A 16,939-nucleotide genomic window follows, 5' to 3' on the forward strand; every position below is an offset into this window, starting at 1 on the left:
TAAATAACACCAAGATCAAAAAAGCCTCGGGAAACAGCTTTGCAACTCTACAGGTACCAGACTAGGGTAAAGTCAGCTCCTTGTTTCAAAGGGTTAGTGTCTCTGGCTATAAAATAGATGGTATAGAAGAGGATTTGAGGTAGCCCTTGGCCCTTAAATTCCATGTGTCTAGGTTCATATCCCTTCCTATAACACAGGAATCCACAAACAAAGCCTCTTTTTCTTACCATAGAGTTGATGTTGAGGGGTGAGCCTGAAGACTGGGTGAAGAGGCCTGCCACAGATGGCAAGGGCTTGCGCTTAGGAGATACTGCAGAATTCGCACCAGGGTTCCCTGTGGAAGACCGCTTCCTTCTGCCCCTCTTCTTGCCTTCCTGTACACAAGCCTGTCCACAGTCAGTGCGAATGCTAGCTGTCAGAGGGCTGTGTTTGTTGGAAGGAGACTGCTTCAGGTTCCCTGTATTGGTCGAGATTGTAAAGAGGATTCTTCTCTTGACTTCATTTTCAGGATCTGAAAAGCCTGAATCTAGTGGAAGATCCCCCTTGTTACCTTCAGAGAACAACTTTGTAGTATCCGAGTACTGCAAAATCCCCATCATGCTTTGAGAAGCTCCATTGAGGCGTGGGCTGGCAGCAAGCGGGTGGGCAGGAGAGTTCTGGCCAGAATTCCGGGACTGCATCATGAGTAAAGAAGGGTGCTGTGGCGTAGAACTCCGTGAACCCACCGAATTAAAGAGGCTCCCTGAACTGGAGGAATCATCTAGGGCTGCCTGCTCAGCACCATGGTTAAGATGGGCTGGGCTACTGGAAAGCGTGCCATTGACTGCCAACGAGCCACTATAAGAAAAACCTGTTGGAGACAGGGGTTATCGTGGCAACATCCCACAAAATTCTGCACACCATTGTGAAATACATATATTATCCCCAGAGTTACAGGCAGAAAATACAAAACCTCACTTTGACCATTTCATCCACCTGTTCAAGATATCATCATAGGCCTTTGATACAGATTTGAAGAAGGGTTCTTAGCATGGTATCCGAAACATATATCAGAAACAAAAAGATTCTGATAACTATTTCAATCTAATTAGTCTCCTTTACATCCCTACATCTTTTATGTATTTAGAAACATTCAGATGTCCACAGGTTTAACCAGATGGCCAAAGAGGCCAACGTCACAAAAAACACAAAGATACTTTAGAGAGACAACATGGTCTAAAGTCCACCTTCTACACAAAGGCCCAGAATTTAAGTCACTAGCATGAATTCAGAAACAAATATAGATGAGAAAACTGAGGCCTAGGAAGTTCAGGTGACTTACCCAAAGTCAAACAGGTAGTTAGCACCAGAAGTAGGATTTGAACCCACACCCTCTTATTCAAGGTCCATGACTCTCTCCACAGTATCATCTGGCCTCAAGGGCCTTCTGAGGTCCTACCCATCTCTGGGACTATGATCCTGTGATCCAGGTGTGTCAAGTGACCACTAAGAAGGTAGGATCAAGCTGGTATCCTTGTAAATCAACAGCCTCTGACATATAACAGCTAAGTGACCTTGGGTTAGTAATTCTCTGTCTAGCAAACTCTATTAAGATTAAGTTGTAGAAGAGTTGGCCTGCATTGAAAGAGGGCAATTCTTCACTAGGTAGTCCCTAATGAAATCAGAGATCTATTTCTTATAGGAGGCATGGGGAGACTGCAGCCTTAAGACTCTCTAGTGACTCTCTAGTGACTGAATCCAAACTCACAGAAAAAAAATCCCCTTACTAAGGGGATTTGCTCTGTAAAACTTGGATTCTGTCAAAAGGTCACAGCCAAGGACCCCAAGTCCACAGGTAGCCCACCCCTGCCCTATACCCATGATCAAAAAGCTCCTGTAACAATATGTGGCCTAATGTCACATTTCTGTGGAATCAGTGACCATTTCTATCCTGGTTATTTTTAAGGAGTCGACACATTGTTACTCTGGAAAAGGAATCTCTGAGACAATTGTGGGAGGTTTTAAAGAACCAGAGAGTGAAGAGATAGCTGAGGGTCAGGGCAGAGAAGAGGCACATAAGAAAGACGGCCTGTAAAATTTTAGCAAAAACAAGTCAGTGACCCTGCTTAAACAGAGCTATCCTTTCAGCCATGTCATTCAGGTTTACCACAACACACCAACATCCCAGGTTCTCAGACACATTTCAATGCCTCCAATAGAAGCAGGATTCTAACTCAGCTAAGAAGGGTTTTCCAAGTGATTAAGGTCCAGACAGAAGCCAGGTAAAAGCAAGGAAAAGGAAATAGGGAATGAATAGTCCACGTCACATAATTTCAAAGCCTATTCTCCTTCCTTTTGGGGTGATGAAAACGTGCTTGGAGTCAGAGCTCTTGAGCAGAAGGGGTCTTCCCCTGCCCCCAACACTGTGGTTCTGCCATGGGCCTTCCATAGTGACATGAAGGCCATCAACTCCTGAAGCCATAAGACTTCATAAGAGCTGAGGCCCAGAGGAGACTCCAGGTAGGAGAATGGGCATAAGGAGCTGAAAAGACCGATCCATGGCCAGACAGACAGGCACCTACTTTTGGTGTTCTTTCCTCATTTTGGTTTTATCAGGCACAAAATGAGAGGGCTTTCCAGGTTTAAATCTTATTAAGACCTGCCCTTATGACAAAAACTTAATAATGAATGATAAAATGCTGTCAGTGGGGTTGGCATTTTTCTCTATTAACAATATGAAGGACCTACTGTGTGCCAGGGACTATTCTCAGTGCTGAGCATACAAGGACAAACAAGCCTAACTCACAAGAAAACGATATTCAAATGTGGGAAACTACGAGTACAAGTAAGATAAAAACAACATAAATACAAATCAAACAATTCAATATAAATCATGCTAGAGAGGAGTGAGCAGTGGGGGAAGAAGCCGGTGCTGGAGAGCCATGAGGCAGCAAGGACAGTCAGGGCGAGCAGAGACAGACAGGGAGCTTCATGCCTGCAGGAAGCAGCAAGGGGTCAGCCAAAGGCAAGGAACGAGCTTGGGAAGCTAGAAGGGAGGCGGCACCTCTCATAGAAACAGCCCTGTCCAGATGAATGGTGGGTTAGGGACTGAGGCCAGCGTAGTTCTAGAACTGGTGAGGACCACTGGAAGGGTCCAACAGGCACTGACTGAGTGACATGGGAAGGGAGCTCAAAGAAGAGACGAAAATGACCTACAGAAATCTGGATTTGTCCCAACAGGCAAGAGGTTTGGAATAGCTTCAATGGGGAACAAGACAGGGAACTGAGCAGGGAAGAATAAAAGGGCCACCCTGCTACTAAGGCTGAATGACATGAATCTGTCAGCAAGGCTGTGAGACTTCCTCCAAGGGCAGGTAAGCAGGAATAGGGAACCATTTAGAGGGTGGGAGTTACGGAGGGTGGGGTTTAGCAAGAGTGTAGATAGGACCAGGGAGCAAGGGAGTCCACAGCGCAGGAAAGTACAAGAGTGCTATGGCTAACTGGTGGGCTGAGCTCGGAAAGAGAGGGAACAAAGCAAGAGCAGCAGTCATGGAAACCTCAATGATGATCAACAATAGATTCAGAGAGTGGGGCAAAGGAAGAAACAGAAGGAAAAAAAATTATAGTCAAAGAGGATGGGAGCAAAGTTTCTAATTAGGGAAGCTGAACATTTGTAAGTAATGGCAAGATCTAATGTGTGGCTGCCTCTAAGCATGGTTAGAGTGGAACGAAGATCTTGGCATTTGAGGGTAAGAAACTAGGAAGTAAAAGAGCAGTAGATCATGAAGCAGAAGCTGAATGCCATGAGACAGGAGGTAGATGATGATGAGGACAGGCAGGGATAGATATACAACAATTGCTAGAATCTGGATTGGGTAGTCGTCAAAAGAAAGACCACTGAATGAAAAGTCAGACCCCACAAGGAAAACTGAAACTGAAGTCCAGGACTAATGCAGAGTGGGAAGGGGATGGGAGTATAAGGATTGAGGAAAGAGTGAAAAGGAGGGGGAGGGGGAAGAGGGAAGGAGTAGGGAGTGAAGTGAAAGGGGAAATGGAAGGAGAAAGGGAGACAGACAGAGAGAGTAAACAAATGTGACAGACAGATGGACAGGTGGGAACACACACACATGCACGCACGTACACACATACTCTACAGCCAGTACTGGAGAAAACAGTCATGGATACAGGAGCCAGGCCTAGGTAATAATAGATGGAGAAAAGGAGATTGAGAATGGGTTTTTTTGACTATGAAACAGAAATTCCGGCAGATGGAGTGTAAAGAGTATGCAAAAGAAACACTGATGACTAATACACTGACAGAAATATTTCCCCCATTTAGAAAACAAGATACTAACATAGCCTCCTAGCACAAAATACACAAGACCCGAATGCAGAGGTGACAGACAACGCCAATTCTACCCCAGACCCAAATCCTCAGATTTACGAATACCATAGGAGAGCAATTCAGAAGGAAAGCCCTAGATTAGGCTCGGGCTCAGTGACAATAGTGAAGCCGAGGTGTCACCGGGTAGAATGACCGTACCTGAGGTAGCCAAAGCAAGGGACTTGTTTCCTACAGCACTGTTCATACCATTATGGGAATTAGCACCAAACTGTTTTTCAAGTGTTGCTGAAGTAGACTCTCGATTCTGATGAACTGGACTAGGTGTGTTCCTCTGCAGAGGAAATGAATACACCTTGTAATTGAAGCCAAATAACACATACTATCAAACATCCACTTGCATTTACCAAAAGTAGTTTAAAATAACATGTCCTAAAGAATAAGAGTGTGACAACAACACAGAGCTTAGCAGTACGCACGAGTCAAGCCCGACACAAAGCTGGAATAACTGCTATGTGGAAATCAAGGATCTAAAATAAAACTTGCCTAAAAGAACATTTCAGTCCAGTTTTCCCTCCCAACAGCCCCCCTCCCCCCAAAGAGGAAATTGTCGGTTCAACAATATTTCTAAAATATGGAAACCCAACTTTCCCCTGAAGTAAAGCTCTCTATGTAATAATTTGCTGAAAGGCTGAGTCATCAATACCATGGTCTCTCAGTGAGCTAGAGAGGGACAAGGCAGAATTGGGTAGACTGAAGCAATGAGGAGTTGAAAGAGAAAGAAAAAAGTCAGTGTAAGGACAAGGAAGTTAGAAGGATGGTCTGCCCTTGTAGAGAGACCCCTCGGAGGATCCCACAGGAGGAAAAAGCAGGGACTGGTTGACAGGAGAGCCTGAGTCTGGGTCCGGCCCCCACAGCCTCTACTCACCACTTTCTCTGCACGGCTTGGCAACACTACACTGGCCAATGGGATACTGACAGGAAGTTTGTTGGGCTGCACTGTGCTGAGAGGAATACTGATAGGGAGGCTGGTGATCGTTTCTCCATTGCTGGCATAGGCTCTCTCTTTTAAAACCTGTAACACAGAATGATTTTTTAAAATATGGTTAAAAAAAACTTTAAAAAAATAAAACTGAATCCTAATATACTAAAACTCAGGCCAATACGTTATTTCACCTTCATTGCTACTTTTTTCATTCTTTCCTTTCACATTTTTGTTCCTTCAAAAGAGTTTTGCTTAGATCTGTAAAATATTCTCTAGGCCAGCAGTTCTGAAACTTGGGGGTGGGGGGAGAGAATGTCAATGAGGTTAAAACTATTGTCATAATAAGATGTTTTCACTTCTAATATGGTAAATATTGAAAGATGTGATCCACAGAAATACAAGTTGCCTGAGATCCTCAACTGACTTCAAAGAGAGCATACACAGGGCTCATGAGACCCAAACTTTGAGAACCACTGCCCTAGGCACTCTGAACTTCAGTTAATCTAGTTGGTACTGTTACTTTTATTTCACTGGCACTGGACAGCCATGAGTAATGAATGAACACTCCTCCAATTTACTTACTTTGATATTTATTTCTTTAACATGTTGTAATTGTATTTATAAAGAATGAGTGTGCTTTGCAAATTTTACTCCAAGTTATTTTATGCATTTTGTAGCTATTCTGAACTGAATTTCCCTTTTTATTTTTCTCTCTTGAATTTTCTTATCGCTAAATAGAACTACTGTCAATGCTTGCAAGTTTATTTTATATCCTAGCACTTTGCTGAAGCTACTAATTCCCTCAATATTTTTCTTTCTGAATTTCCCCATTCAGAACTAATTTTAAAATAAAGAAAAATATAGTAAAACAGACCACATAAGGAAGAATCCAAAAGCTGAATAACCCAGGGAACAACAAACCTGAAAACACTAATTGCCTAGGAAAGAACTATTTGACAAGAAATGCTAAAAAACTAAAAACGATCTGGAATAACTTAGGTTTAGACCAACATCTCTCACGTACCACAATTAATTCAGAATTTGTCTCTCTGAGAAGGATCTACAAATCTATGAAACATCAGTAACACAAATACAAAACAAAATGCCATTCCCCAATAAATGGTAAAAAGCTATGAACAAAACATTTTCAAAAGAATCCCAACTATGAAAGAAAGCTCACTACCAAGAGAAATGCAAATCAAAACAGGTCTGAGGTTTCACTTCATTCCCATCAAGTTAGCAAAGAGGACAAAAGGCAAGGATAATCAATGTTAAAGGGGCTGTGAAAAGGTGGGCACACCAACATGCTTAGGGTGACAGAGTTGTCAATAGGTTCAACTATTCTAGAAAAAATGTTGGGATAATGCTCTTTGATCCTAGAAATTAAACTGCTAGACACATATCCCTGCACGGAAGCAAAGAAATGGAAACAAAGCAGATGCCATTGACTAGGGAAAGGCTAAACAAACTGTGGAATGTATCACTGCACTATAACAAATGAACATGAAGAATACACAAGATGCATAGTTAGACTAACGTGGACTGATGCAAAGAAGTAAACAAAATCAGGAAAACACTATACACAATGATTAGAACAATGTAAAGGGGAAAAAACAAGAACAAAATTAGCACAACTGAAAGATGCAAAATTATAAATGACAAAGCTGGGCCCTAAAAATGAGATTTGAGCAGGGCTTGGGGTCTATGAGTGTGGAACAAAGCACAGATCATGAGATGTGCTGATTGTGTGGGTTAGCTTATTTCACCTTCTTGTTTGATTTTTTATAAGGGATGAAAATGTAGGTGATATAAAAACAAATGATAAACAAAAATTTTATTGAAAAAAAAAAAAACAAATCAGACAGACAGGCACTCAGCAGCAAAGGGCATTAATTCCTCCAACAAAATGGAACCCTAGCCTCAGCAATGGAGAACGTTCTGTTAGAAGCCTATGCTAAGCTGACATCCGTTCACCCTTTCAAAAATCCTCACCTTGTCACTGCTCTTCTCTCCTGCAATCTGTAAGGCCGAGGGGGAGGAAGGCCGAGTTTCCTGAGGGCTCAGCTTTAGGCCATTTGACATACCAGGACTCTGATATGTCAGGCCATTCTCTTTTGCATGTTCAGCTCTGGAATGAAGAGGCACCAAGTTCAGCCGATCCTGAGCCCCCTCCCTCCCTAGATACTATTTTGTTGTACTTATCAGTTGATACTGCTTGTCAATTTCCCCCTGCAAATTAGGTTATACTTCACCCCAATAGAATATAAACACCATGAGGTCAGGGGCTGTTTCATCTTGGCATCCCCGACAAGCACAGAGTAGGTATGCAAGGGAAGCAGGGCAATATCTACCAAATGACTGACAGGATCCAAAGTTCTTTGGAAGAACAATAACCTGAACTCTTGAATTCTCTAGGCACAAATGCACTGAGGGAAGCCTACATGACCATGTGCTGTTTCCCCTCTTCCATTCTCTCCCTGACAACCCAAAACACACATTTTTGCTCACCTGTGGTGTATTTCATTAGCTGTAGTTTTTCCATGGACTACATGATCCTGATTCAAGTGTCTCCTTAGGGCTAACTTAGCAGGGGAATATCTGGTGTAATCAGGTAAGGACAAGCTGGACAGTTTGTCTGCCTTCTGTCTGTTGTTATGAATGGGGGTGCAAGGAACTATTTCTTGGTCCAGGTGGGAGGTCAGATACTGTGGAGTGTTTTGTTTGGAAGAAGGTCGGCTAAGCATGCTATGAATCTCATAGGTGGTTGCATGGCCATTCATAGAGAGTTCAGGGCTCATGCTATTGATGTGGGGCAAGGACAACTTGGAGCATTCGAGCTCCAGCTGGAACCTGGTAGGGTCAGTCTCCAGCTCACGGCTGAAGCTGCTTTTACTTCGCAGGTGGACGGACAGGGCCTCATCAGGCGGCGCGTAGGATTTCAGCTGCAGTAGTTCCTGTTGCCTTTGGCTTTTCTCAAGCTCCACAATGCTGATCTTTACAACAAAGAGGATCAAGGGAGACACAATGAAAGGCAGCGCCCAGAAGACCAGGCTCCCAACCACACCTCCCCAAGACATTTCTATGTAGCAGTTTTTAGGGCAAAGCTATCTTGTTGAGGGCCTGAAATAAAAGATTTCATGTGCTGCACAGAAAGCATAGGGCTAAATACAGATCGTATCCCAACATGACACAAAAGGCACATGGACACTAAAAAAATGACATTACAGTTTGAAAAACGTTTGATATGAAAATATTCCATTGCTTTTAAGTCAAGTAAGTTTCTTTCATTATTATCAATGTGTGCTTATCTCAATCCTGAAATGATCAATAATAAAAACGAATACAATGAAAAGCAAAATAATGAACCCATTCAAAATTTCAGGTGTGTAAAAAGTTTTATAAAGTGCTTTCCTGATAATGCCTTTGAGGTGAGCTGTACTAGTCTTGCCCCCTGACAAATGAGAAGGCTGAAGCTAAGAAGGTGTGACCTGCCCATCATACGGCTACTAACAGTTTGTTTTTCTGTAGCATTTTAAAGTTTGAAGTGTTCCTTCTGTAGACATCATCTCATCTGATCTTCTCAACAGCCCAATGAGCTATTAGAATACTAGAATTAGAATTACCGCTATTAGAATTAGAATAATCATCCTTTTTTTACAGAGGAGGAACTCTGAGGATAAGAAAGCTTGTTTATTTGCCCAAGGTTGGACAAGCTAGCTAAGTGTCTGACATGGGATTCAGAACTTGGATGGGTCTTACTATCAGCAAGTACAGTGCTCCCTCTATCTACTACACTCCAGCCACCTTTAGAGTAGAAGTATAGGAAGGACAATTCTTCCAGATTCATAATTAAACAGAATTCACATGTCACAAAAGTATGTTTTATAACATGATCATTAAAAAAGGTCTAAATTTATAACCACGTTAAAACCAATTAAAGCCAAACCAAAGAACGCATACTGCATTCAATGCACAACCATTTATTGAGCCATACATTCAAATGCCCTGGGAGCTTTAACAGTATTCCAATAATAGAAAATACTAGGAAGGCAGTCCATGTCAGGAAGCCAAGCTAACCAATATAGTGGATCCCCTCCTCCCCTCCCACCTGCTTTCCAAAGGCAGAACAACAAGCCAGTGAGTCAGATTAAATAAGTGACTTTCAGGTTGCAAAGGTAACTAAAGATACAGTAACTAAAGATAAAGTTTCCTGCTTTTCTTGCCAAAAAGAAAATGTGAGTTTGAAAACAAGGCCAAGCAGCTAGGTATGATCCCATAATAAATGAGACACTTATCAACACTAGTGATATTTCAGAATCTGAACGTGTGGTATATGCTTCAGACCTGGGATAGCTGCTTGGAGAGAAGGAATCTTATTATAGTCATAGAATGCACACAATGCCAGGCTAACCATAAATCAAGAGATCAATTCATTTTGACACCATACACACTCCCAATATTACTTATGTTCAGGGAATTAATTAATTATCCAGCCTCTTAACTGTTCCACAGTCAAACCATACTCAAGGACAGGACTCTATCAATACGACACTGAGCCACCCAATACTCACGATTCAAGGAAAAACACTTGCATTTGAAGGTTAGTGGCCCTGACCACTCCATGCTGCTTGCACTTGCGCGCGTGCACACACACACACACACACACACACACACACACACACACACACACACACACACACACACACACACACACACACACACACACACACACACAGAGTCACTTTGTCCTGTGTTACATGTCTTTCTGAAATTTGAAACTTCTGTTGGGTTAAAATCACTCCATGCAGCCACAAGTCTTGTTTCTGGAGATCACACTACTTGTGGGGTCAGACTTCCATTTCCTCACCAAGGTGGCTGGACTGACTAGACAATGGGGAGGGTCCCTGCCAGTTTGAAGCGTGCCGGACAGGTCACGCTCCCACCCTCGCTACAATGCCTACCTGAAGTTCCAGACAGTGCTTTTGCTTCTCAGAAATTTGATTCTTCAGTGCCTGCTTCTCCTTCAGCAGATTTTCCAGTGAGAGAGTGGACCAGTCCAGCTTTAGCTCTTCACACCGAGCCTTAAGCTAGAGGGATAAGTTGGGAAGGACTCGTAAGAACAAAAAGGCTACAAAATTTTCTTGTATTTTTCTTCTCTCTAAAATGCGAATATATACCATAATAAAGTGGAATAAGCCAATACATTTCAAGTTTTTTCCAAAGAAATAAAAATTCATCTTGCTGATGACTAACAATACTTTTCCCCTACATCACAGAAAAAAACTATCAAGTACAGAAGCACCTGTAGCTAAAATTAAACTAAAATAGGCACTGAAAGTCTTTAGGAAGAAAACATAGACACTCCTAATGATTTCAAGTCACTACTATTAGATATGACTTATGAAGTGTGGTTAATGAGATACAATTAGGATATAAGAAAGATGTGGAGAACCAAAAGATGCATACTTCCCGAGACCTGAGTACATAGTCAAGTGTCCTAATTTTAAGTCATTATGAAATGCATTATTACAGGAATGGTTTGCAAGTACTTGGAGAAAGGGGAAGGAAGATCATCAGGCAGCACAGGTTCATTAAGAAAAAAAATCATGCAGGAATAGCTTCATTATAGAATTAACAGACTGGTAGAACAGTTCCAACAATCCTGGAACAGGGGACTTGTCTTTCTACAGCCCCACCCATACTGATGACTCCCATCTTTTGTCACTTTTACATTTGTTGGGGGTGAGGGAAAACCTCTGGCCTATTTTGCTTTTCTCTTTCCTAGTTGTTTCTTGTGTAGGTACTAATATAGTCAAAGGGGTAAACAATATTTCAGCAATTTGATAAAAGACAGCTCTAATAGTGGGATGGACACAGAGAAAAGATTTTTTTAAAAGAACTCTGAGGACACACATCCTCACAAGTCTTGCGTAATTGTTGCACAGATGGCACACCAATGAGCAAAGAAAGTTATAGATACCAAAGCTGGAAGTGTTGTGTGAAAAGAGGAACTTCACACTGTTGATGTTAATGTGAATGCTAAAGTCACTATGTCATAGAAAACAGCGGCTAATGACAAAAGACGTTTAACCGTAACTTCTGACCCATCAATACCATTACTGGGTTTACATCCTAATCCCAAGAAGAAAAATGAAAAAGAAAAAAGAACACACCATCATCTGGAAAATGTCTGTTTCGAAAAAATTAATGAAATGTTTACTTTATGGTAAAAAACTGTGAGCTCCAAAGTCTTTCCGTGTTGCTCTACATAGAAGCAGGGTCTGGAGAAAGTAGAACCAGGAGAATATACAAAATGACTTATGATTATGCAAATGAATAAACAAATTCAGATCAAATACAGGTGGCAAATGATGGGTCCACATAACTAGAAAAAGAAATTTTCACTTATTGTGAAAAAACTGCATACTATAACTGAAATGTTACATGTATCTGTCACATAGCTTTAACTTTCAAAATTTTAATGAAAAATACTGAACATGCGTGGTTACCAAGAAATAAAAGGCATGTCAAAATAATTCATCACTAAAACATGCTTTACTTTTAAAAATCATTACAGTAACCAGTTTTCTAACTTGGAGGAATACTGAACTCAAACAGGATCAATTTTTTTAAAAGAAAAGAGATTTTCATTTAATTTTTGGTTTCACTCAAATACACAAAATTAGAATTATGGTATCCTTCAATTCTTGGTTGGTTGGTAGGCACCTGAGTTACAGAAATGTCCTTACCAGATGCAAGCTTTGGTTCCTGAGTTCACTGTTATCACTTTCTAGCTGCTTTGTCTGTTCTTTTAGTTGTTGGTTGTGAGCAGAAATCTCTTTTTGAGCTTGTATCAGATCATTGTAGGTCAGAGCCTTAACTCCCAACTGGAAGAAAGTACATAATAATAGATACATAATGAAGAAGGCAAGGTAGCCCTTTCGAACTTACCAAAGAATCAAGAAATCTGAGGGCTGAAAGGCCTCATCAGTCGTTGAGGCCAACACATGCCCACTCCTGAGAATGAGTCAAGCAGTATATGAGGCTCTCCCTGAAGGATTCCAAAGATTGGAGTCTACTACCTACAGAGGCTGAAAATTCTGCTGCTTCTGGACGGTGTCAGCCTTAATTTGCCTCTCAACTTCTGCCCATCTGGCTACTTCCTGGGGTAGCAGGCAAAGCCAATTTGTACAAGTTTACTCTGGCACACAGTGACTACACAAGGTGATGGTTTCACTTTCCCACAAACAGCTTCATTAGCTGAAGGGTCTATATACAAAGAAAATAATTTCACAGCCAAGCCAGTGGCAGTCTAACACCAAACCTGCCAGGCTACCAGCAGGCCCTACTCAAGAACTGAGAGGGGTAGGGAATGGAAGAGACTCCTTAAAGATAGTGCATCACAGAGATGCAGAGAAAAGTCTATGCTTTTATGGAAACAGGATATAGTCCCCAACACACATCCTTTAAGAAGTCACAGTCCTGTAACAAGAATATGAAAACACAACGACCCCCAGGGGGTCCACTCCAACCCGACTGTACTCATACCTCATCAAGCTTCTGTTGAAACAGTCTCTTGATCTCCTCTTTCTGAGCCTGGCAGTGGCTGAACAACTGCTGGGCTGTACCTAACAACTGAGTGTTCTTTTCCTGCAAGGAAAGAGAATACAAAGAAAGAGGAAGGGGCCAAAACCCACGTGTCAAGCCAAGTCCATGGCATCAAAAAAGATGAGACAGCTGAGGTTAAGAAAACATAAGAGACAAAACAAGACAGAAAGCAAATTGCAAGACAGCCTGGAACAGGAGAAGTGGGGTTTCTATCTGATGCCAGCCCTGCCACTGTGTGACCAAATTAAGTGACACTGGAGCAGCCTCAATTTCTTCTCAAATACAAGATGAAGAAAGAAGGCTGGGCTAAGGGCCCTTTAAGGTACTCACCTCCACTATGGCCCTAGGGCTTCCTCTATTAACTAGTTTTAATCTCCAAGTCCAGATCTGGTACATATTCTGCTGTCTCCTGATTTCATGGCTAAATTCATAGGCAATAGATGATAAATATCATCCTCCTACTGACCCATGAAAAGCCTGAAAGCACAATAAGTGGCTCTTCTGATAAAAAGGAGTGTTACTTTGCTCTCTTTAAGGAGAATAGATGTTTATTACCACAATGCCTTGCAAGCCCATAAATGTTTGAATTGAATTAAGGGAATCTTCTACTGTGGCCAGGCAATTTATGTTCAATTCTGAATAAAAATTAAATTTGAACTAAGATAAATCAAAAAACACTTCAGGAATTTAGATTAAAATTGTAATTGAAAAAAAAAAACATGAATCATGTGAGGGTACTATGGTAAGAACTGGTGACATAAAAAGAACAAACCAAGGCACCAGGATGAGCCAGAATTAGGAAGGAAGGGCAATAAAGGGAAGGGCTCCAGAAACGGTCTCCCAACTCAACTTTGCGCTTCCAGTATGGAAATGATGGACATTTTCTGTCTCAAGGAAAAGACTGACAAGAGGAAAGTTAAAGAGGCACTCTAGTTAATTTTGAAAAGGTGGAGAAGGGGAGGGCAGTATTCTTGACTTCCTCCCACTGTCTAAATGGCATACATGGACATAGTTTAAACCAGGTTTGATGGCACCTGGTGAGCAAAGTGGGATATGACAAAAAATTAACACTATTTAAGCTGATACTTAAAATGGATTGTGTGTTGTCTGGTTAAATACCTTTTAGGCTGTACGTGACAGTGACCACTACATACCAAGATATCCTGAACTGGAGGGTCAAGTCTCTTACTCCCAATTCTATTCTATTTGGACATCTTCTACTTCACCATTTTTCTGGTCTATGTTAGAGGCTGGTTGTGTAAAGGACAAAATGGTGATTTGGGCCTCAGTTCTGCCCCACTCACCTTCTCCTGCTCCACCAACTGCTGCAGGTTTGCCTTGTACTGAGGGGTTTTCATGTAAGCAAGGAACTGCAGATACTGAACCTTAAACGATTCTGCAAAGGAAGACAGAAAGTACATTTAATTAAAGCAACTAATGAAACAGTAAACACTCATTAACACACAAAGCCCTACTATTTTAGTGTAAATCTTTTCAAATGGGAGAAAATTGGTATATACAGGTCAAATGACTTGACCAGTCACCCTGGGAGTCAGTGGCAAAGCCCTGATTCTAAATTCACTGGGCTACAACTGAATGTTGTCTTTAGGTTAGGTGCTTCCTAATCTTGGCAGGTTCTAATTTGGATCAAAATGGAAGTGAGACACCAATAGTTTTTCCAAGTCCTTGAATTGTACTCACCTAACTTTAAATTCCCCTTGTTAGTTCTAAGAAGAAGCCAAATTGAACAAGTATCACCATTAACCATTCCTCACCAAGTAAAAGAATCGTGATATTATATACATCAAGTGGTTTCAGGTTTGGGTAATCTGTCCAACAAAGTGGCTCTGGCTCCAGAAGATGACATTCTCAGCTCTGATACCATGCCAAACAGAACAGCACTAAAGCATGGGAGACTTGGTAAGGAAAAAAGGGACAAAAGGAAGAAAGTAAAAGGGTGAAGATACCTCACTTCATTTTGTATTCAATAAAGTTGGGAAAAGGAAAAATTTTCCTTTCTCTGCACTAAAAGGTTAGCATAGCCATAAAGTTTCCCCTCTGTGTTTGAGTCATCAAGCTGCAGTAATTGTTGCCAGATGATAAGAATCTCCCAACCTTTGTAGGAAAGATACCACACATGAGATCTGAGCATTCCTAGAATTTACCTTTAGTTTCAAGAGCAAAATCAAGGGGGAAATAAAAAAGATTTCCTCTCTTATATTTGGGATTTGTTTGTTGGATAATTCCATGCAGCTTGATTCAGTCAAAGGATCCCTCTTTCCTACTCCAATACTCACTCCCATTAACTGAAGCTTTCAAAAGAATTCTAAGGTTTTATTTAGTTATCTTTTCCACTCCTGTTCAAATAAGTGGCTAACTTAAAATCTCTACTCTGATTTAATCTCCACTATTTTAAAATCTACCCCCTCTAAATTCTAAGTGGGAGTTTTCGAGTGACTTCATTTTTTTCTAGGATAATTTCTCTGCTTTTCTATTCCTGTGTATTCTGACACTATATTCTCTGATTAATGGTCTAAATTCTTCTTTATTCCTTCTTTTTCCTGTTCCTCATGGAGCTAAATTTCTATAATACACAATTTAAACATTGTCTTCAAACCAATGCTACAGAAATTATCTTTACAAAATTCATACCACTATCCCCCCTCCTTTTCCCCTTTTATGCCTCATTCGTAAAATATTTATGAGACAAGTAAAGTAAACAATAGTAGTATCCCATGGTAGAAAATACCATGTCTCAAATACTGTGGTAAAGTTCTACTCCAACATTACCAGGACATTCTCATTCTCACTGGTACTATCATTTTATCTGAGGCCATACCACTCATCCACAACCCAACTTTCTGGGTGGCAGTTGCTCCTAAGAGCTCAGGTTTCCACTCCTGCAGTAGGATGTTGTTCATGGAGGCACAACACTCTCAGTGAATGGAGTCTCCCAAAATACCAACTAATTTCAGAATGAACCCATTTACCATCACAGGCATATACCTCTTCTGCCAGGAGAGGGTCCCCCACTGGATTCCCTCCCCTTTCACTTACCCACTTTTAGTATCACCTGCCTCTTCCACTTTTCTGCAGTTCCTCTTCTTGCTGAGAGGACCCCAGAGCAGAATGGACCTTGTGTCACAAATCACGTGGTAGAGTTCGACTTCCAGGCCTAATATCAGTATTTGCCACTGGCTATACCACCTGTCTCCTCTCTGGGTCCATCTATCATCCACCATTCTGGTTAGTTTGCTTAAATTAATCCTCCCTTTTTTATTCTTTATTATAAGGAATCAAGAGTTACAGAGGTCAACTCTCACGAGTTACAAGAGCTAACCAAGATAGCAATACAGACTTTTTTTTTTTAAAAACAGAGATTCTGTTTAGCTAGCTCCACCCTAATCATAAATCAAATGAAGAATAAGCATACTAAAATTACTGAAACATTTTTTGGGACCTATGACACTTTCAGTTGTGATCTATGCAGAAACATTTTGGAAAAGAGTCAAGAGACTGAGGTAGCAATTAGAAAATTTCTCATAACGCTACTTAGTGGAATGGAATGATATCTTGGAAACCATGAGACTAGCACTGGTATGCTACCTTTCCCAAAAGAGGTCCTTGGTAATTTCCATGTAGATGAAAGGAAATGAGAACCGAGGAAGCCCTGAAGAAGAGAGTACCAAGAGACTAGATTCCAAGGTATAAGGAGAGGGACACTTAGGGTACAGGCTGAGGAACGGGCAGAGCAAAAAGCCAGATTTTAACTTCTTTGGGCCAATATTTCCTCTAATCCTTGGCCTCTGAGAGACTTTCCAAAAGATGGGAACTAGTGTATTACTTAAAGAAAAATAATTAAGAATGGATGACTATCAAATTACTTTAGCAGACAATCTCAATAAGACTGCTCTGAGAACACTGGAGACCTGAAAGTAGAAGGCTCTGGGCTCTGGTTACTTATCCTTTAAACCACTCAGGACTCTAACTCAAAGTAGCCTGATTCACACCAACACTGGAAAGCA

At 41.2% G+C, this 16,939-nt stretch overlaps 1 protein-coding gene across 7 annotated transcripts in view; it reads right to left on the bottom strand.

The window, feature by feature from the left end:
- The window catches only part of DOT1L (DOT1 like histone lysine methyltransferase), a 121,292-nt gene that overhangs the window by 21,564 nt on the left and 82,789 nt on the right, over positions 1–16,939 (bottom strand). For 4 of the 7 annotated variants that reach the window (XM_072601469.1, XM_072601468.1, XM_072601471.1 and 1 more), the window contains 9 exons: positions 14,219–14,310; positions 12,855–12,956; positions 12,056–12,193; positions 10,268–10,393; positions 7,815–8,299; positions 7,299–7,434; positions 5,250–5,396; positions 4,523–4,655; positions 228–850 (listed from right to left, as the gene is read on the bottom strand). In XM_072601469.1, the coding sequence (XP_072457570.1) occupies positions 228–850; positions 4,523–4,655; positions 5,250–5,396; positions 7,299–7,434; positions 7,815–8,299; positions 10,268–10,393; positions 12,056–12,193; positions 12,855–12,956; positions 14,219–14,310 (1,982 nt within the window). The remainder of the gene's footprint in view (positions 1–227; positions 851–4,522; positions 4,656–5,249; positions 5,397–7,298; positions 7,435–7,814; positions 8,300–10,267; positions 10,394–12,055; positions 12,194–12,854; positions 12,957–14,218; positions 14,311–16,939) is intronic. The other 3 variants (XM_072601470.1, XM_072601472.1, XM_072601475.1) reach the window with 2 other exon arrangements.

The sequence above is a fragment of the Notamacropus eugenii genome, chromosome 4 (assembly GCF_028372415.1).
Source record: "Notamacropus eugenii isolate mMacEug1 chromosome 4, mMacEug1.pri_v2, whole genome shotgun sequence".
NCBI lineage: Eukaryota > Metazoa > Chordata > Mammalia > Diprotodontia > Macropodidae > Notamacropus > Notamacropus eugenii.